Source organism: Ranitomeya variabilis, chromosome 1 (assembly GCF_051348905.1).
Source record: "Ranitomeya variabilis isolate aRanVar5 chromosome 1, aRanVar5.hap1, whole genome shotgun sequence".
NCBI lineage: Eukaryota > Metazoa > Chordata > Amphibia > Anura > Dendrobatidae > Ranitomeya > Ranitomeya variabilis.
In genome coordinates this window covers 303643880-303665305 of record NC_135232.1, presented here as the reverse complement: position 1 = coordinate 303665305, position 21426 = coordinate 303643880, and the positions used below count along the sequence as shown (strand labels likewise).

The following is a 21426-nucleotide window of genomic DNA, read 5'->3' as shown; positions in this document are numbered from 1 at the left end:
AAATAAGCAATAATTCAAACCCAGTTTCTAGCTAACCTGGGCTAGACCATTAGTATGAAATGGTATGGTTCATTTTCTTTGTTGTTTAAAGACCAGTATCCTTAACACCATATTTTATTATCAGAAATTCACGTGGATTCTGAATACCACAGAGAATGCTGGAATTATAAGATGAGCATTGCACCAACATCGTCAAGGTCTACTGAATAAATTAGTTACTGCAAATAATTTTTGGACAGATCCTGTCATTAGTAAATACAGGTACCACTGAATACTTTGGAGCAGGTGAAGCATGTTCATATATATGAAGTGGATAGAAAAGTCTACACACCACTGTTGAAATGCCAGGCTTTTGCAATGTAAGCTGAGGAAGATTCCTACCCAAAATGTCTGAATGCTGTCATACATTCATAGGGTACTTCAACAAAGTATTAGTTTAAGGGTGTGCCTATTTATGCAGCCACCTTATTTTAGTTCATTTTTCTTTTTTTTCAATTTATTCTTGCATTGAATTGTCCAGATTATAGGTTACATTAAAATAAATGTATCAGCAGGTTTTTGTAAATGGAATCTGTGTGCTGCATGATGTAGGTTCAGAGAACATGATTTCAGTGATGTGTCACTTATTGGACTGCTTGGTGCAATTTTCATAGAATCCCTTTTTCTCTGCTCATGCTGAGCTGAGTAAAACCCGGCCGACACCCTTGACTGGCAGCTTTCTGTATACACTGTACATTGTCAGCAAACTGTCAATCAGTGGTGGGGGGCGGGATACACAGATTATCTGGAGGTAATTGCATGCGATAATCTCCTACTGATAAAACACTGATTGTGTTGAAACAGCAAAACACTACTCAGTAGATGACAAATCCCTGGAATCAACTTCTGAAATGATTCTTATTGGTATGATTTTTTACATGCCAAAAACCTGACATTTAACAGGTGTGTGTAAACAGTTAATTCCCACTATATATATTTACAGTGCCTACAAGTAGTATTCAACCCCCTGCAGATTTAGCAGGTTTACACATTTGGAATTAACTTGACATTGTGACATTTGGACTGTAGATCAGCCTGGAAGTGTGAAATGCACTGCAGCAAAAAAGAATGTTATTTCTTTCTTTATTTATTTTTTAAATTGGGAAAAGTATTTTCAGAGGGTCATTTATTATTCAACCCCTCAACCCACCAGAATTCTGTTTGGTTCCCCTAAAGTATTAAGAAGTAGTTCAGGCACAAATAACAATGAGCTTCACATGTTTGGATTAATTATCTCTTTTTCCAGCCTTTTCTGACTATTTAAGACCCTCCCCAAACTTGTGAACAGCACTCATACATGGTCAACATGGGGAAGACAAAGGAGCATTCCAAGGCCATCAGAGACAAGAACGTGGAGGGTCACAAGGCTGGCAAGGGGTACAAAACCCTTTCCAAGGAGTTGGGCCTACCTGTCTCCACTGTTGGGAGCATCATCCGGAAGTGGAAGGCTTATGGAACTACTGTTAGCCTTCCACGGCCTGGACAGCCTTTGAAAGTTTCCTCCCGTGCCGAGGCCAGGCTTGTCCGAAGAGTCAAGGCTAACCCAAGGACAACAAGGAAGGAGCTCCGGGAAGATCTCATGGAGCTGGGGACATTGGTTTCAGTCAATACCATAAGCAACGTACTTCACCGCAATGGTCTCCGTTCCAGACGAGCCCGTAAGGTACCTTTACTTTCAAAGCGTCATGTCAAGGCTGTTCTACAGTTTGCTCATGATCACTTGGAGGACTCTGAGACTGACTGGTTCAATGTTCTCTGGTCTGATGAGACCAAGATCGAGATCTTTGGTGCCAACCACACACGTGACGTTTGGAGACTGGATGGCACTGCATACGACCCCAAGAATACCATCCCTACAGTCAAGCATGGTGGTGGCAGCATCATGCTGTGGGGCTGTTTCTCAGCCAAGGGGCCTGGCCATCTGGTCCGCATCCATGGGAAGATGGATAGCACGGCCTACCTGGAGATTTTGGCCAAGAACCTCCGCTCCTCCATCAAGGATCTTAAGATGGGTCGTCATTTCATCTTCCAACAAGACAACGACCCAAAGCACACAGCCAAGAAAACCAAGGCCTGGTTCAAGAGGCAAAAAATCAAGGTGTTGCAGTGGCCTAGTCAGTCTCCTGACCTTAACCCAATTGAAAACTTGTGGAAGGAGCTCAAGATTAAAGTCCACATGAGACACCCAAAGAACCTAGATAACTTGGAGAAGATCTGCATGGAGGAGTGGGCCAAGATAACTCCAGAGACCTGTGCCGGCCTGATCAGGTCTTATAAAAGACGATTATTAGCTGTAATTGCAAACAAAGGTTATTCCACAAAATATTAAACCTAGGGGTTGAATAATAATTGACCCACACTTTTATGTTTAAAATTTATAAAAATTTAACTGAGCAACAAAACTTTTTGGTTTGTAAGATTTATGCATCTGTTAATAAATCCTGCTCTTGTTTGAAGTTTGAAGGCTCTAACTTATTTGCATCTTATTAAACCTGCTAAATCTGCAGGGGGTTGAATACTACTTGTAGGCACTGTATATTCAGTGGCATGTAAAAGTTTGGGCACCCCTGGTCAAAATTACTGTTATTGTGAACAGTTAAGCAAGTTTAACATGACATGATCTCTAAAAGGCCTAAAGTTAAAGATGACACATTTCCTTTGTATTTTAGGCAAAAAATATATATACAATTGTGTGAAAAAGTATTTGCTCCTTCCTGATTTCCTATTCTTTTGCATGTTTGTCACACTTAAATCTTTCAGATCACCAAACCAATTTAAATATTATTATAATATTATTTTCACACAACTGTATATATTTGCATCTTTTACATTTTGCAAATTACAAAAAGGAAAATGGGCCGATGCAAAGGTTTGGGCACCCTTGGAGATTTGTGTTTTTCTTAGGACCTGTCTAGCACTCTGAAAATGAAAATGGTGCACTCTGAAAATGAAAATGGTGGAGGCCCACAAAGTAGGAAAAGGCTATAAGAAGATAAAAAAGAGTTAAAAATGTACTTAAGAAATGACAGTTAACAGGAACAGTGGTCAAGATAAGTTCTGGAAGACCAAGCATAATTTCAGTGAGAGCTGCTGGTAGGATTGCTAGGGAGGCAAATCAGAACCTAGCTTGGCTGTAAAAGACCTTCAGAAAGATTTATCAGACTCTGAAGTTGTGGTACCTTGTTCTACTGTTCACATATGCCTGCACTAATATAACCTTCACGGAAGAGTCATCAGAAGAAAACGTCACCTGTGTCCTCACCATAAAATTCAGCATCAGAAGTATGCAAAATAACATCTAAACATGCCTGATGCATTTTGGAAACAAGTCCTGTGGACCGACGAGATTGGAATAGAACTCTTTGGCCAAAGCTATGTGTGGAGAAAAAAGAGCACAGAATTTCAAGGAAATAAATTCTTGCCAACCATTAAACATGGAGGTGGATCAATCATGCTTTGGGACTGCGTTGCAACCAATGGCACAGGGAACATTTCATTGGTAGAGGGAACAATGGATTCAATGAAATTTCAACAAATTCTTCATGCAAACATAACACCATCTGTAAAAAAAAGCTGAAGTTCAAAACAGGATGGCTTCTAAAAATGGGTAATGATCCTAAACACACATCAAAATCCACAGTAGACAAACTCAAAAGGCGCATACTGAAGATTTTACAAAGGCCTTCACAGTCCCCTGATCTGAACATAACTGAAAATCTATGTCTAGACCTCAAAATAACAGTGCATGCAAGAGGACCCAGGAAACTCACAGAACTGGAAGAATTTTCCAAGGAAGAATGCATGAAAACCCCTCAAACAAGAATTGAGCTCTTGGCTGGCTACAAAAAGCATTTACAAGCTGTGATACCTCCAAAAGGTGGTGCTTCTAGGTACTAACCACGCAGAGTGGCCAAACTTTTGCATAGGCCCATTTTCCTTTTTTTTTAATTTTAAAAATGGAAAAGATTAAATATACCAGTATATATATATATATATATATATATATATATATATATATACATATATATATATATACACAGTATATATGTATATATATATATATACTGTATATATATACAGCTCTGGCAAAAATTAAGAGACCACTGCAAAATGTTCAGTTTATCTGATTTTTCTCTTTATAGGTATGTCTTTGAGTAAAATGTAAATTGTTCTTTTAGTCTATAAACTTCTGACAACATGTCTCCAAGGTTCCAAGAAATACATTTTGTATTTTTTTTCTGACAGAGAAAAATTGTCAAAATTAAAAAAAAAAACCAGTGCTTCCAGACCTCAAATAATGCAAGGAAAACAAGTTCATAGTCATTTAGAAACAGCAATACTAATGTTTTAGCTCAGGAAGAGTTCAGAGATCAATATTTTGTGGAATAACCATGATTTTTAATCACAGCTTTCATGTGTCTTGGCATGCTTTCCACCAGTCTTTCACACTGCATCTGCCTAAAAAATGTAAGCAGTTGTCCTTTGTTTGATGGCTTGTGACTATCCATAATCCTCTTGATTACGTTCCAGAGGTTTTCAATGGGGTTCAGGTCTGGAGAATGGGCTGGCCATGACAGGGTTTTGATGTGGTGGTCTCTTAATTTTTGCCAGAGCTGTATATACACTGCTCAAAAAAGTAAAGGGAGCACTTAAACAACAGACTATAACTCCAAGTAAATTAAACTTCTGTGAAATCAAACTGTCCACTTAGCAAGCAACACTGTTTGACCATCAATTTCACATGCTGTTGTGCAAATTGAATAGACAACAGATGGAAATTATTGGCACTTATCAAGACACACTCAATAAAGGAGTGGTTCTGCAGTTGGGAACCACAGACCACATCTCAGTACCAATGCTTTCTGGCTGATGTTTTGGTCACTTTTGAATGTTGTTGTGCTTTCACACTCGTGGTAGCATGAGATGGACTCTACAATCCACACAAGTGGCTCAGGTCGTGCAGCTCATTCAGGATGGCACATCAATGCGAGCTATGGCAACAAGGTTTGCTGTGTCTGTCAGTGTAGTGTCCAAAGGCTGAAGGCGCTACCAGGAGACAAGCCAGTACACCAGAAGATGTGGAGGGGGCCTTAGGAGGGCAACAACCCAGCAGCAGGACCACTACCTCAGCCTTTGTGCAAGGAGGAACAGGAGGAGTACTGCCAGAGCCCTGCAAAATGACCTCCAGCAGGCCACAAATATGCATATGTCTGCACGAAGGGTTAGAAACCGACTCCATGAGGATGGACTGAGTGCCTGACGTCCACAGATGGGGTTATGCTCACAGCCCAACACCGTGCAGGACAATTGGCATTTGCCACAGAACACCAGGATTGGCAAATTCGCCACTGGCGCCCTGTGCTCTTCACAGATGAAAGCAGGTTCACAGTGAGCACATGTGACAGACGTGACAGAGTCTGGAGATGCCATGGAGAGTAATCTGCTGCCTGCAACATCCTTCAGCATGACCGGTTTGGCAGTGGGTCAGTAATGGTGTGGGGTGGCATTTCTTTGGAGGGCCACACAGCCCTCCATGTGCTAGCCAGACTGCCATTAGGTACTGAGATGAGATCCTCAGACCCCTTGTGAGACCATATGCTGGTGCGGTTGGCCCTGGGTTCCTCCTAATGCAGGACAATGCCAGACCTCATGTGGCTGGAGTGTGTCAGCAGTTCCTGCAAGATGAAGGCATTGAAGCTATGGACTGGTCCTCCCGTTCCCCAGACCTGAATCCGATTGAGCACATCTGGGACATCCTGTCTCACACCATCCACCAACGTCACGTTTCACCACAGACTGTCTAGGAGTTGCTGGATGCTTTAGTCCAGGTCTGGGAGGAGATTCCTCAGGAGACCATCCGCCGCCTCATCAGGAGTATGCCCAGGTGTTGTAGGGAGGTCATACAGACACGTGGAAGCCACACACACTACTGAGCATAATTTCCTTGTCTTGAGGCATTTCCACTGAAGTTGGATCAGCCTGTAATTTGATTTTCCACTTTGATTTTGAGTATCATTCCAAATCCAGACCTCCATAGGATACTGTATTAATTTTGATTTACATTGATCATTTTTATGTTTTATTATTCTCAACACATTCCACTGTGTAATGAATAAAGATTTGCAACTGGAATATTTCATTCCGTGATATCTAGGATGTGGTATTTTAGTGTTCCCTTTATTCTTTTTAGCAGTGTACATTGCTTCAAATACAAAGGAAATGTGTCATCATTAACTTTAGCTCTTTTACAGATCATTTCATCTTAAACTTCCTTAACTGTTCACAATAACAGTAATTTTGACCTTTTGATCAGGGGTGCCCAAAATATATATTTATAAAAAATAAATGGATGCTTATAATATACTGTATTCTTTGTGTATCCATTTTTCATATGCTTTCCCTTAGATATGACTGGAATACCTGTCACAAATCTAAATTATGTTCCAATCAATTCAATAGAATGCAGCAAAATGTATTAGGGATAATGAATATAGGGACAGTCTAATTAGGTAAGTGCTCCATAAAAGTTTATAGTCTATAAAGCAAGGATCAGGATACCGGTAATTATGTTTGGAAGCAATGAACCAACATATTTGTCTTCAGATGGAAATAATAGAAACTGCAAAAGGTCTTATGCAGCATCCAGCCATTCTTTGTAGGATACTCGGCTACCAATGTTGATCTCAAACACATCGGCATCCAGAAGCCACAGCACATCCACAGCAACTGAGTCATTGTCACCCAGTGCTGACGACTGCTTTTGTTGTTAGAGCTAAAAATACAACATATTATTTGACTGTTTTTCTAAATTAATGGCATTTAACAGAGTCCATTTCTATCCCTGTAACATGATTACTGCACATTTGTTAACCCTTTCAGAATGCTTTAAGCCTGCCCTTATGCTATCACTATTGTAGCGCTGTTTTTTAAGCAGCACATTGGCCACCGCTGTCCACTCTTTAATTAATCCATGTAATGGTAGATGTGAGACTGAAAGGCTATATGTATGTGGGTGGGTGAGCAATGGGTAGAGTGGAAGGGTCACTCTTGTGATCCAGAGTTTGAGGGAGTGACCCCAGAATTGTGTGCACCTCTTCCCACCATTTCTTGACCCCATTCTCTGTGGCTCGACTCTTGAAGACCTCGACCTTTGGTTTCAATAGGAAGAAAGCAAGAAGCCAATGCTGCCAGAACACAACAGCCACTGTAAACCAACACTGTGAGATATATAGAAGACTCAAGCATCACCTGGGGACAGAAAAAAAAGATAGATGACAGGTTCTGTGTGGAAGTTAGTTTTCAAACCCCAAATGAAGGGAAAACTTCATAATATTGGCCACTTTGTTAGTAATGATATGAGTGAATGTCAGAGTTAGCGTAAATTAACCATGAAGGTTTCAACAGGCAGATCGTTGAACTGCAGACCAAAAGTGTCACTGTAAGTCAGTTCTCCCCCATGATCTTGCATTTAGTGTGGAGAGATGATCAGTAACACACAAGGCAGGAAAAGTACTGAGGTAGCCATGCAATGCCCAGGCAGTACTGAGCAAGGGTCCTATAGATCCAAATACAACCAGGGCCCAAGACTCCTTGGGTGCTGTATGATTGCCATGCAGTGAGACACTGCCACCTCTTGGTCCTAATCTAAGATAGGACAGGAAAGGCAAGTCATCAGTAATCATACTGCTTATCTGACTGACAGCTATCTCCACTGACATGGATACTGACATGGATAAAGGGGAACAAGGAACTATCAGAAACATCTCATCCACAGGAGTAACAAAGGGTTAGATGGGAAAAATTAATTTTGGCTAAGCTTTGCGTCCCCCAACAGCAGACATTAGGGGGCATTGGTGCTCCCCCTGCACTCAATAGATTGGAAATTAATCCCGCTAACATCACTGATAATTACTGTATTTAATGTGCACTGTCCCTTATTAAAAATTGACAGAATAATCCAAATTCTTCTGGGTTAATGATTAAGACATTTATGGGAAATTTGTCAAATCGATTAATGGTCAATTTCTCATTTAAAAAAAAATACCTGTGCAATAAATGGTGTAACTAATGCCCCGACCCGCGCCATCCCGCTGCATGTTCCTAGACCTAGTGCTCGTGTAGCTGTTGGATAAACCTGGAAAGGAGGAAGTAACAAATGTGAAGAAAAATACACCAAGATTCTGAGAAATACATTCATTCAAACAATGGGCATTTGTAAATAGATAAAACTGGAAATAACAGGAACATTTCTTTATTTGTGACAAACTACTGTAGATATCAGGATGGACACATGGACATATTCTTTATCCCATGACTTCATCTATTCATTAGAGGCACAGGTGGCTCTAGGGCCCTGCTGTTTGTTGTTATTGTTAGTACAATATATGGCAGTTGGGGGCCCTGTTACAGATCTCGCATTGAGATCCAGATCTTCAATATATGACTCTGCTTTTGTTCATCTAGGTAACAGTTTTAGCAGCGCAAAGCCATCTTCATGTCATGGCCATGGACCTACCTCTGGTGTGTAAACATAGGCAGCTTGGAATCCACCTGAAATAAAGGCTCTTCCAATGAAGAGTAAAACAGTGAGGACATTCCTGGAAAGAAACAAATTAACAAATTAAATAACCCAAGCAAGAGCTACAATGATATCCTGAAGTTACTTAGAAATTAGGATGCATTTACACTGGCTGATCTTGGCCATTAAACGACCACTGATTGGCTACATTTAAGCTGGTGGTCATTTAATATCCTGTTTAGACAGGTGGACAGCACTTCCATACACACAGAACAATCGTCAGTACTAGAGATGAGCGGATCTACCAAAATATGAATTCAGCAAATCACGCGGATTCTACAGGAAAATTTGATTTGCAGCAAAGATATTCTCTGCAAATCGAAAGATTCTTAGAATGTTCTGGAGTCTTTCCAGACCCCAGAGCATTACAAATGTATGTAAAAAAAAAAAAAAAAGTACTCACTGCTCACCTGTGCTGCAGCTCCCACAGCCTATACTCTAGTCCTCAGCTCCTCTTCTTTTCCCATTCTCCCTTGGTGCACATTCTCTTTGGAGTCGTCACTCCAGGCCGCAGCTTCCATCTGGACCAGTCTGTGCTGTCCCTCGTGTGTGGATATAAAATGTGCTGCAACAGCACAGTGTAATCTGACCACAATCTCTTTGTCTGGCCCTGAAATGGTTCTGCTAAATGGTGACTGCAGCTGTCACCATTTTAATAAATTGGCATGGAGAAAATTGTAAAAATTATTCTGTACTCTAGAGAATGTGGAGTTTTGTAACATTTTAGGAGAATTTAATTCCCCTTGAATTTGCTCATCTCTAGTTAAAACAATCATTCTGTGCACAGAGGATAACATTGTTCCAGGCAATGGGTTTCCAAGAACGATCATTTTTAAAGAAAACCTGTCAGCAGGATTAAGTAATGTAAAGACATGGCCATAATAGCACTGATTACATCAATACCTTTGTGGTTCTTGTTTAAACAGTAAATTACATTTTCTTCTAATGATATTTCAGTGCACGAAGGCAAGACTGTGGGGTAGGGACTTCTCCTCCTGCTCTGGCCTACCTCCTGTATTTCAATGACAGATCACTGATTTCTCAGTGACCTGCCTCCTGTTTCACATTTCACATCACCGCCATCATCAGTGTGGGCGGCATGTGCGCAGTTTGATTTTACATCTGGTATTCTTCTGTTTAATAGAATAGTGCCGGAGGCGGCTCATGCGTTGATAAAGATCTCGGCTCAATGATGTCTTCATTGTGCCAAGATGTTATTTTGAGAATGTGCCGCCTCCAGCGCCATTTTATTGAAGACAGGAAGTGAAAACAAACTGCGCATGCGCCACCCATGCCAATGCCGGCGGCATCGTGAATTGTCAAACAGGAGGCAGGTCACTGAAAAACCAATGAGTTGTCATTGAAATACAGGAGGCAGGTGTAGGGGCAGGAGGAGACCCTGTCCACAGTTTATCCATCAGAAAACTTCAATGCTTATTAAACAAAAACAATAAAGCAGATTTCTTGACCAAATGTATACATGTAATCAGTATAACAATGCCATTATAGACATGTCTTTATTTTACACTGCTAAATTGTGCTGACAGGTTCTCTTTAAGCTAGCTTGAAAGTCATTTCACTTGATGGGTGAGCAAAACTGTTTAGACTGGCAGATATAACGCTTGTTTACCATTTTCAGCCAGTGTACTCTTTTAATTGACTGTATTTTTGTCATTTACTAATTTAAAAATATTTTCCATACCTTCCAACACAAAGAAAAAGAAGAAGGGCACATAATGAGAAAACAAAAAAACAAATGGCCATGGTCTTTTTCCGTCCAAGTCGATCAATGATCCATAATGTCACCAACACACCTTGTACAATAAAAAAGATAAAGGAACATCAGATGAATCATAACTTAAGTTAACTTTGTTAACCCTTTACCGGCATCCCTCGTACATTACAGCACAAGTCGGTAGCGGGTGTATCAGGGTGTGCTAACCCCATACTTGGCAGTTAATGTGCTGCCTCCAACAATTGAGGGTAGCACGAAGCGCGGCCCACTATTACCATTACTACCATTAACCACGTGGCGGCAGTGGGGCACATCATTCAATGCAACCATCTGCATGCCCATGAAGTGATCACAGGTCGTCGATTGGTTGATATGATAGCAAAAGGTCCGTTGAAGACCTCCATACTTGTTATTATGAAGCTCCCTTGAAATCCTGCCCGTGACTAGGCTTCAATGAAGACAGTGGTATTGCTGTATATAGCACAAGTGATCAGACAATCACAGGTTAAAGTCACCTAAGGGAACTAACGGTAAAAAGTAAAACAAGATGTTTTAAAAATTATGAAAAACAATAAAAAGTTCAAATCACCCCTCTTTTCTCCCATTAAAAATAAAGATAATACAAAAAATAACAAGAACGCCAAAATTAGTTTTGTTTGTCGTTGCAATACCACAAAAAATGCTGTAACACGTGACCAAAATGTTATATCTTTTCCAAATATTAACAAAAACATTGTCTCGCCCCACAAAATATAAGCCATCGCATAGCTCCATCAACCAAAAAATGAAAACGTTTAAAGTCTCGGAAAGGGAGACAAAACCCCAAATTGTGTTTTCAAACTTCTCAGTTATTTTTAATGACTAAAATAATTAAAAAACTTGACATGTTTAGTATCGCCCTAATCGTACTAATGGGCTAAGTGCAGTTCCAGGCGTGGCTATGGGGCTACCTTTTTTGGACAATCATTCTAACCAAATCCAGTCTAGGGCAAGTCCCTAACTATTAACTAGTGGGCAAGCTACCAGAGCCCAACTAAAAGCTAAAGACGAGATTTATTATGTCATTTACTTTATATTTACCCATTATTCATGGGCATAAAGACATAGTAGAATGGGTTGTACCCCTCTATTCACCAGATATCTGTATGAGTAGTTCCTGATCTGACTGAGTCAAGCCATCGTAGAATTACATGGAAAGCCATTCATCTGAATGGGAGCAGTGTATACTATATTTGCTTTGCATTTTCTTATGGAGAAATGCATGACTAGCTGCCCAGCAAAATCAGCTCTGTGCCATGGGTGGTGTGAGCATTTGAAAAGAATGCCTTGTAAATGAGGTTGTCTATGACGAGAAAGCCACTCTTAATTTAGGTAATTTTTGTAAATTATTTTAATATTAGGTGTATATAGTATTTTCTATAAAAACAGTCCCTAATATTGCTAGGCTTTGAGCTAGTCATAGCAGATGAGATGTCAGCGGTCCTAAAAATGTAGTTTGCTGTTACAGTGGCCACAGTCTGTATATACCAGGTAAATATCTGACGAGACTGTTCTAGCACCACCAACCTGGAAATTCAGATAGTGTGGTCCATAATAAATCAGTGTAATCTTCCACAGTTAGAAATTCACAGGAGAGACTACATTTCGGCTTGACTGCCTTCCTCTGACTGGAAACTTGGAAAAGGAATAGAAAAACACATGAAATATTTGCTAGCCAAAAACCACATCAATATAACTGCATGATAAAATCAGATTTCATCATTTACAGTTATGAATTAATTATAATATTACAATTACTAACTGTATTCATAGACTAAAATTTTTTTATCATTGGTGGAAATAGGGAGCTCACATCTAGAAATGATCACTATCGTTTATTAAATTGTAATTTACTGTATTAATAGTTGATCTGATACTGAATAAAACTGTTCAAGGTATCTCCCGGTCACAGGGAGGTCAATGTGGTGGAGATGGCTGGCTAATGGTGGTCGGAAAGCTGTATGAAAACCAGGAGATCCAGAACAAGGACAGAAACATCATGCAGGTTGAATGGTCAGAATAAAGGCCAAGGTCAAAACCAGGAAATCCAAAATAGTACCAGAAATGTCATGCAGAAGTGATGGTCAGAATTAAGACCAAGGTCAAATCAATAGAGAAATGCAAGCAGGATAAATGGTGACAGAAAGTGTGGACCAGATCTAAAGAACTATAAGGGTATGTGCACACGTAGGTGTGACGTCTGCACATTACTCTGCGGATTTTTCGGCACCTGTTTATGTAAATCACCTTTTACACCTGCGGATTCCTATTATGGAGCAGGTGTAAACCGCAGTGGAATCCGCACAAAGAATTGACATGCTGCGGAATGTAAACCACTGCGCTTCCACACGTTTTTTTCCGCAGCATGTGCACTGCAGATTTTGTTTTCCATAGGTTTACATGGTACTGTAAACTGGATGAAAACTGCTGCGAATCCACAGCGTCAAAACCGCTGCGGATCCGCAGCAAAATCTGCACCGTGTGCACATAGCCTAACTGGCAATGGGGATTAGGCATTCACGATCTTAAAAAGCCTTCAGCCTTCAGCCTTGCCCAGGGTGAACAGCAGGAGCTGAGATAAAATTAACTTTTAACCAACTGGTCAAGATGCTTTCACAAGTCTCAGAATCACACAGAACAAAAACGTTTTCACTCAGCGTCATCAACAACAGAAACTTGACATGGCCAGGCAATGGAAGCACAAACATAGGGGAAAGGCACCGACGGAGATGTCACATAATCTATGGCTAATTAGTTGTGTCAAGTTTTTGCATCTAGATCTGATGGAAATGATAGAATGTCTATCATACATTGACAGCCATCCATATAAAAACACTCAATAACTGAAATGCTGTGCCATTAACTGTAAAAGCTACTACTTACCGCTGCATACATCTCCAGCTTGGAAAAGCTCTGTTGTTAATAGAACAAGCCCATAGTATGAAAAGGCATTAGAAAACCTGTAATATAAAATGAGATCTATTATCAGTGAATGTTTAACCCCTTTACCCCCAAGGGTGGTTTGCATGTTAAAGACGGGCCAATTTTTACAATACTGACCACTGTCCCTTTATGAGGTTATAACTCTGGAACACTTCAACGGTTCACAGTGATTTTGACATTGTTTTTTTTGTGACATACTGTACTTCGTGCTAGTGGTACATTTTCTTTGATATTACTTGCGTTTATTTGTGAAAAAAAAAGGAAATTTGGCGAAAATTTCGAACATTTTGGAACTTTCCAAATTTGAATTTTCATGCCCTTAAATCACAGAGATATGTCACACAAAATACGTAATAAGTAACATTTGCCACATGTCTACTTTACATCAGCACAATTTTGGAACCAATTTTTTTTTTGTTAGGGAGTTATTAGGGTTAAAAGTTGACCAGCGAGTTCTCATTTTTACAACACCATTTTTTAAGGGACCACATCACATTTGAAGTCACTTTGAGGGGTCTATATGATAGAAAATACCAAAAAGTGACACCATTCTAAAAACTGCACCCCTCATGGTGCTCAAAACCACATTTAAGAAGTTTATTAACCCTTCAGGTGCTTCACAGGAATTTTTCGAATGTTTTAAAAAAAATGAGCATTTAACTGTTTTTCACAAAAAATTACTTCAGATCCAATTTGTTTTATTTTACCAAGGGTAACAGGAGAAATTGGACCACAAAAGTTGTTGTCCAATTTGTCCTGAGTACGCTGATACCCCATATGTGGGGGTAAACCACTGTTTGGGTGCATGTCGGGGCTCAGAAGGGAAGAAGTGGTGTTTTGAGGGCAAAACAAAGTACTGCAGTGAGCAGGCGCCGGGAAAGGTCAGAGAGGGCCAGCGCCTCAACCGGGCAGACATAGTACGCCTGCGCCGGAGCAGCAGCAAGAACACAAGAAGAGGACGTCATCGTAAGAAGATGGGAGGCCCCGAACCGGACTGCGACCCCCACGACAGCGGGACCGCCCCTGGGTGAGTATAATATAACCTCTCTTTCTCATCTTTCAGGTAACATCGGCGGCTTATCTACAGCATTACAGAATGCTGTAGATAAGCCCCTGATGCCGGTGGGCTTAGCTCACCTTCCATTTTGGGGGTGACAGGTTCCCTTTAAACTATGAATTAATTGTTCCTATTCATTGCTTAATCAAAACTTGTTGGCTGATTTGTGGAATCAGGTAGCTTTTAAATATCCTATAATAAAGTCCAGTAGTTTTTTTTTTACTGGAATTGACTGTGAGATGGAGTAATTATATCTAATATATAATTGCCTAGAATACTACTTCCTGCAATTTGTGCCAACTTCCGTGGCTTTGTCCGGAGCTATTGTCCGGAGCTATTGTCCGGAGCTATTGTCCGGAGCTATTGTCCGGAGCTAATGTCCGTAGCTAATGTCCGGAGCTAATGTCCGGAGATAAGTGACGTCACCAGTGTCCTACACCCAGGCAGAGCACAGTGGCCCCAGGCAGAGCACAGGGGCCCCAGGCAGAACATGGGGCCCCAGGCAGAGAACAGGGGCCCCAGGCAGAGCACAGGGGCCCCAGGCAGCATATGGGGCCCCAGGCAGAGCACAGTGGCCCCAGGCAGAGCACACACCAAATCGGAGGCCGAGGGGCCCCGCCAACCAAATCGGAGGCCGAGGAGCCCCGCCCACCAAATCGAAGGCCGAGCGGCCCCGCCCACCAAATCGGAGGCCGAGGAGCCCCGCCCACCAAATCGAAGGCCGAGCGGCCCCGCCCACCAAAGCGGAGGCCGAGGGGCCCGGCCCCGCCCACCAAAGCGGAGGCCGAGGGGCCCCGACCACCACATCGGAGGCCGAGGGGCCCCGCCCACCAAATCGGAGGCCGAGGGTCCCCGCCCACCAAATCGGAGGCCAAGAGTCCCCGCCCACCAAATCAGAGGCCGAGGGTCCCCGCCCACTAAATCGGAGGCCGAGGGTCCCCGCCCACCAAATCGGAGGCCGAGGGGCCCCACAAACCAAATCGGAGGCCGAGGGGCCCCACCAACCAAATCGGAGGCCGAGGAGCCCCGCCCACCAAATCGAAGGCCGAGGGTCCCCGCCCACCAAATCGGAGGCCGAGAGTCCCCGCCCACCAAATCGGAGGCCGAGGGGCCCCGCCAACCAAATCGGAGGCCGAGGGGCTTCGCCAACCAAAACGGAGGCCGAGGAGCCCCGCCCACCAAATCGAAGGCCGAGCGGCCCCGCCCACCAAAGCGGATGCCGAGGGGCCTGGCCCCGCCCACCACATCGGAGGCCGAGGGGCCCCGCCCACCACATCGGAGGCCGAGGGTCCCCGCACACCAAATCGGAGGCCGAGGGTCCCCGCCCACCAAATAAGAGGCCGAGGGTCCCCACCCACCAAATCGGAGGCCGAGGGTCCCCGCCCACCAAATCGGAGGCCGAGGGTCCCCGCCCACCAAATCGGAGGCCGAGGGTCCCCGCCCACCAAATCGGAGGCCGAGGGTCCCCGCCCACCAAATTGGAGGCCGAGGGGCCCCACCAACCAAATCGGAGGCCGAGGAGCCCCGCCCACCAAATCGAAGGTCGAGGGGCCCCGCCCACCAAATCGGAGGCCGAGGGTCCCCGCCCACCAAATTGGAGGCCGAGGGGCCCCACCAACCAAATCGGAGGCCGAGGAGCCCCGCCCACCAAATCGAAGGTCGAGGGGCCCCGCCCACGAAAGCAGAGGCCGAGGGTCCCCACACACCAAATCGGAGGCAGAGGGACCCCGCCCACCAAATCAGAGGCCGAGGGGCCCCGCCCACCAAAGCGGAGGCCGAGGGTCCCCGACCACCAAATCGGAGGCCGAGGGTCCCTGCCCACCAAATCGGAGGCCGAGGGTCCCCGCCCACCAAATCGGAGGCCGAGAATCCCCGCCCACCAAATCGGAGGCCGAGAGTCCCCGCCCACCAAATCGGAGGCCGAGGGGCCCCGCCAACCAAATCGGAGGCCGAGGGGCTTCGCCTACCAAATCGGAGGCCGAGGAGCCCCGCCCACCAAATCGAAGGCCGAGCGGCCCCGCCCACCAAAGCGGAGGCCGAGGGGCCCCGCCCACCAAATCGGAGGCCGAGGGGCCCCGCCCACCAAATCGGAGGCCGAGGGTCCCCGCCCACCAAATCGGAGGCCGAGGGGCCCCCCCAACCAAATCGGAGGCCGAGGGGCCCCGCCCACCAAATCGGAGGCCGAGGGTCCCCGCTCACCAAATCAGAGGCCGAGAGTCCCCGCCCACCAAATCGGAGGATAAGGGGCCCCGCCAACCAAATCGGAGGCCGAGGGGCCCCGCCAACCAAATCGGAGGCCGAGGAGCCCCGCCCAACAAATCGAAGGCCGAGCGGCCCCGCCCGCCAAAGCAGAGGCCGAGGGGCCCGGCCTCGCCCACCAAAGCGGAGGCCGAGGGGCCCCGACCACCAAATCGGAGGCCGAGGGTCCCCGCCCACCAAATCGGAGGCCGAGGGTCCCCGCCCACCAAATTGGAGGCCGAGGGGCCCCACCAACCAAATCGGAGGCCGAGGAGCCCCGCCCACCAAATCGAAGGTCGAGGGGCCCCGCCCACGAAAGCGGAGGCCGAGGGTCCCCACACACCAAATCGGAGGCAGAGGGACCCCGCCCACCAAATCAGAGGCCGAGGGGCCCCGCCCACCAAAGCGGAGGCCGAGGGTCCCCGACCACCAAATCGGAGGCCGAGGGTCCCTGCCCACCAAATCGGAGGCCGAGGGTCCCCGCCCACCAAATCGGAGGCCGAGGGTCCCCGCCCACCAAATCGGAGGCCGAGAGTCCCCGCCCACCAAATCGGAGGCCGAGGGGCCCCGCCAACCAAATCGGAGGCCGAGGGGCTTCGCCAACCAAATCGGAGGCCGAGGAGCCCCGCCCACCAAATCGAAGGCCGAGCGGCCCCGCCCACCAAAGCGGAGGTCGAGGGGCCTGGCCCCGCCCACCAAAGCGGAGGCCGAGGGGCCCCGCCCACCACATCGGAGGCCGAGGGGCCCCGCCCACCAAATCGGAGGCCGAGGGTCCCCGCACACCAAATCGGAGGCCGAGGGTCCCCGCCCACCAAATCGGAGGCCGAGGGTCCCCGCCCACCAAATCGGAGGCCGAGGGTCCCCGCCCACCAAATCGGAGGCCGAGGGTCCCCGCCCACCAAATCGGAGGCCGAGGGGCCCCACCAACCAAATCGGAGGCCGAGGGGCCCCGCCCACCAAATCGGAGGCCGAGGGTCCCCGCCCACCAAATCGGAGGCCGAGGGGCCCCGCCAACCAAATCGGAGGCCGAGGGGCCCCGCCCACCAAATCGGAGGCCGAGGGTCCCCGCTCACCAAATCGGAGGCCGAGAGTCCCCGCCCACCAAATCGGAGGATAAGGGGCCCCGCCAACCAAATCGGAGGCCGAGGGGCCCCGCCAACCAAATCGGAGGCCGAGGAGCCCCGCCCAACAAATCGAAGGCCGAGCGGCCCCGCCCACCAAAGCAGAGGCCGAGGGGCCCGGCCCCGCCCACCAAAGCGGAGGCCGAGGGGCCCCGACCACCACATCGGAGGCCGAGGGGCCCCGCCCACCAAATCGGAGGCCGAGGGGCCCCGCCCACCAAATCGGAGGCTGAGGGGCCCCGCCCACCAAATCGGAGGCCGAGGGTCCCCGCCCACCAAATCGGAGGCCGAGGGTCCCCGCCCACCAAATCGGAGGCCGAGGGGCCCCGCCTACCAAATCGGAGGCCGAGGGTCCCCACCAACCAAATCGGAGGCCGAGGGTCCCCGCCCACCAAATCGGAGGCCGAGGGGCCCCGCCCACCAAATCGGAGGCCGGACGTCCCCGCCCACCAAATCGGAGGCCGAGGGGCCCCGCCCACCACATCGGAGGCCGATGGGCCCCGCCCACCAAATCGGAGGCCGAGGGTCCCCGCCCACCAAATCGGAGGCCGAGGGTCCCCGCCCACCAAATCGGAGGCCGAGGGTCCCCGCCCACCAAATCGGAGGCCGAGGGTCCACACCAACCAAATCGGAGGCCGAGGGGCCCCGCCCAGCAAATCGAAGGCCGAGGGGCCCCGCCCACCAAAGCGGAGGCCGAGGGTCCCCGCACACCAAATCGGAGGCAGAGGAACCCCGCCCACCAAATCTGAGGCCGAGGGGCCCCGCCCACCAAAGCGGAGGCCGAGGGTCCCCGACCACCAAATCGGAGGCCGAGGGTCCCTGCCCACCAAATCGGAGGCCGAGGGTCCCCGCCCACCAAATCGGAGGCCGAGGGTCCCCACCCACCAAATCGGAGGCCGAGAGTCCCCGCCCACCAAATCGGAGGCCGAGGGGCCCCGCCAACCAAATCGGAGGCCGAGGGGCCCCGCCAACCAAATCGGAGGCCGAGGAGCCCCGCCCACCAAATCGAAGGCCGAGCGGCCCCGCCCACCAAATCGAAGGCCGAGGGGCCCCCACCAACCAAATTGGAGGCCGAGGGGCCCCGCCCACCAAATCGGAGGCCGAGGGGCCCCGCCCACCAAATCGGAGGCCGAGGGTCCCCGCCCACCAAATCGGAGGCCGAGGGTCCCCGCCCACCAAATCGGAGGATAAGGGGCCCCGCCAACCAAATCGGAGGCCGAGGGGCCCCGCCAACCAAATCGAAGGCCGAGGAGCCCCGCCCAACAAATCGAAGGCCGAGGGGCCCCGCCCACCAAATCGGAGGCCGGGGGTCCCCGCCCACCAAATCGGAGGCCGAGGGGCCCCGCCCACCACATCGGAGGCCGATGGGCCCCGCCCACCAAATCGGAGGCCGAGGGTCCCCGCCCACCAAATCGGAGGCCGAGGGTTCCCGCCCACCAAATCGGAGGCCGAGGGTCCCCGCCCACCAAATCGGAGGCCGAGGGTCCACACCAACCAAATCGGAGGCCCAGGGGCCCCGCCCACCAAATCGAAGGCCGAGGGGCCCCGCCCACCAAAGCGGAGGCCGAGGGTCCCCGCACACCAAATCGGAGGCAGAGGGACCCCGCACACCAAATCGGAGGCCGAGGGGCCCCGCCCACCAAAGCGGAGGCCGAGGGTCCCCGACCACCAAATCGGAGGCCGAGGGTCCCTGCCCACCAAATCGGAGGCCGAGGGTCCCCGCCCACCAAATCGGAGGGCGAAGGTCCCCGCCCACCAAATCGGAGGCCGAGAGTCCCCGCCAACCAAATCGGAGGCCGAGGGGCCCCGCCAACCAAATCGGAGGCCGAGGAGCCCCGCCCACCAAATCGAAGGCCGAGCGGCCCCGCCCACCAAAGCGGAGGCCGAGGGGCCCGGTCCCGCCCACCAAAGCGGAGGCCGAGGGGCCCCGCCCACCACATCGGAGGCCGAGGGGCCCCGCCCACCAAATCGGAGGCCGAGGGTCCCCACCCACCAAATCGGAGGCCGAGGGTCCCCGCCCACCAAATCGGAGGCCGAGGGTCCCCGCCCACCAAATTGGAGGCCGAGGGTCCCCGCCCACCAAATCGGAGGCCGAGGGTCCCCACCCACCAAATCGGAGGCCGAGGGGCCCCACCAACCAAATCGGAGGCCGAGGGGCCCCGCCCACCAAATCGGAGGCCGAGGGTCCCTGCCCACCAAATCGGAGGCCGAGGGGCCCCGCCAACCAAATCGGAGGCCGAGGGGCCCCGCCCACCAAATCGGAGGCCGAGGGGCCCCGCCCACCAAATCGGAGGCCGAGGGTCCCCGCCCACCAAATCGGAGGCCGAGGGGCCCCGCCAACCAAATCGGAGGCCGAGGGGCCCCGCCCACCAAATCGGAGGCCGAGGGTCCCCGCCCACCAAATCGGAGGCCGAGAGTCCCCGCCCACCAAATCGGAGGATAAGGGGCCCCGCCCACCAAATCGGAGGTCGAGGGTCCCCGCCCACCAAATCGGAGGCCGAGGGTCCCCGCCCACCAAATCGGAGGCCGGTCCCTGCCCACCAAATCGGAGGCCGAGGGTCCCCACCCACCAAATCGGAGGACGAGGAGCCCCGCCCACCAAATCGAAGGCCGAGCGGCCCCGCCCACCAAAGCGGAGGCCGAGGGGCCCGGTCCCGCCCACCAAATCGGAGGCCGAGGGGCCCCGCCCACCAAATCGGAGGCCGAGGGTCCCCGCCCACCAAATCGGAGGCCGAGGGGCCCCGCCAACCAAATCGGAGGCCGAGGGGCCCCGCCCACCAAATCGGAGGCCGAGGGTCCCCGCCCACCAAATCGGAGGCCGAGAGTCCCCGCCCACCAAATCGGAGGATAAGGGGCCCCGCCCACCAAATCGGAGGTCGAGGGTCCCCGCCCACCAAATCGGAGGCCGAGGGTCCCCGCCCACCAAATCGGAGGCCGGTCCCCGCCCACCAAATCGGAGGCCGAGGGTCCCCACCCACCAAATCGGAGGACGAGGGGCCCCACCAACCAAATCGGAGGCCGAGGAGCCCCGCCCACCAAAAGTAAGTGCGGCCCCAAAAGTAAGTGCGCCCCCGGGTGCAAAAGTAAGTGCGCCCCCGGGTGCAAAAGTAAGTGCGCCCCCGGGTGCAAAAGTAAGTGCGCCCCCGGGTGCAAAAGTAAGTGCGCCCCCGGGTGCAAAAGTAAGTGCGCCCACGGGTGCAAAAGTAAGTGCGCCTCCAGGTGCAAAAGTAAGTGCGCCCCCGGGTGCAAAAGTAAGCGCGCCCCCGGCCCCGGGTGCAAAAGTAAGCGCGCCCCCCAGTCCCGTGTGTGAAAAGTGCTGCTGTAAAGCTGGTAGCGCTGTTCAAGCACCATGTATTTCCTTCAGGAAATGCCCATCTAATATAGAATTGCCTAGAATACTACTTCCTGCAATTTGTGCCAACTTCTGTGGCTTTGTCCGGAGCTAATGTCCGGAGATAATGTCCGGAGCTAATGTCCGGAGATAATGTCCGGAGCTAATGTCCAGAGCTAATGTCCGGAGATAAGTGACGTCACCAGTGTCCTACACCCAGGCAGAGCACAGGGGCCCCAGGCAGCATATGGGGCCCCAGGCAGAGCACAGTGGCCCCAGGCAGAGCACAGGGGCCCCAGGCAGCATATGGGGCCCCAGGCAGAGCACAGTGGTCCCAGGCAGAGC

General features: G+C 49.6%; 1 protein-coding gene across 2 annotated transcripts in view; it reads right to left on the bottom strand.

The window, feature by feature from the left end:
• Positions 1-6108: 6108 nt before the first annotated feature.
• SVOP (SV2 related protein) overlaps positions 6109-21426 on the bottom strand; it is a 102393-nt gene continuing 87075 nt past the window's right edge. The window contains exons 11-16 of one of the 2 annotated variants that reach the window (XM_077296086.1): positions 13275-13351; positions 11919-12026; positions 10320-10431; positions 8555-8636; positions 8084-8173; positions 6109-7287 (exon numbers count right to left, since the gene is read on the bottom strand). In XM_077296086.1, the coding sequence (XP_077152201.1) occupies positions 7081-7287; positions 8084-8173; positions 8555-8636; positions 10320-10431; positions 11919-12026; positions 13275-13351 (676 nt within the window). In that variant the 3' untranslated portion in view covers positions 6109-7080. The remainder of the gene's footprint in view (positions 7288-8083; positions 8174-8554; positions 8637-10319; positions 10432-11918; positions 12027-13274; positions 13352-21426) is intronic. The other variant, XM_077296095.1, reaches the window with a different exon arrangement.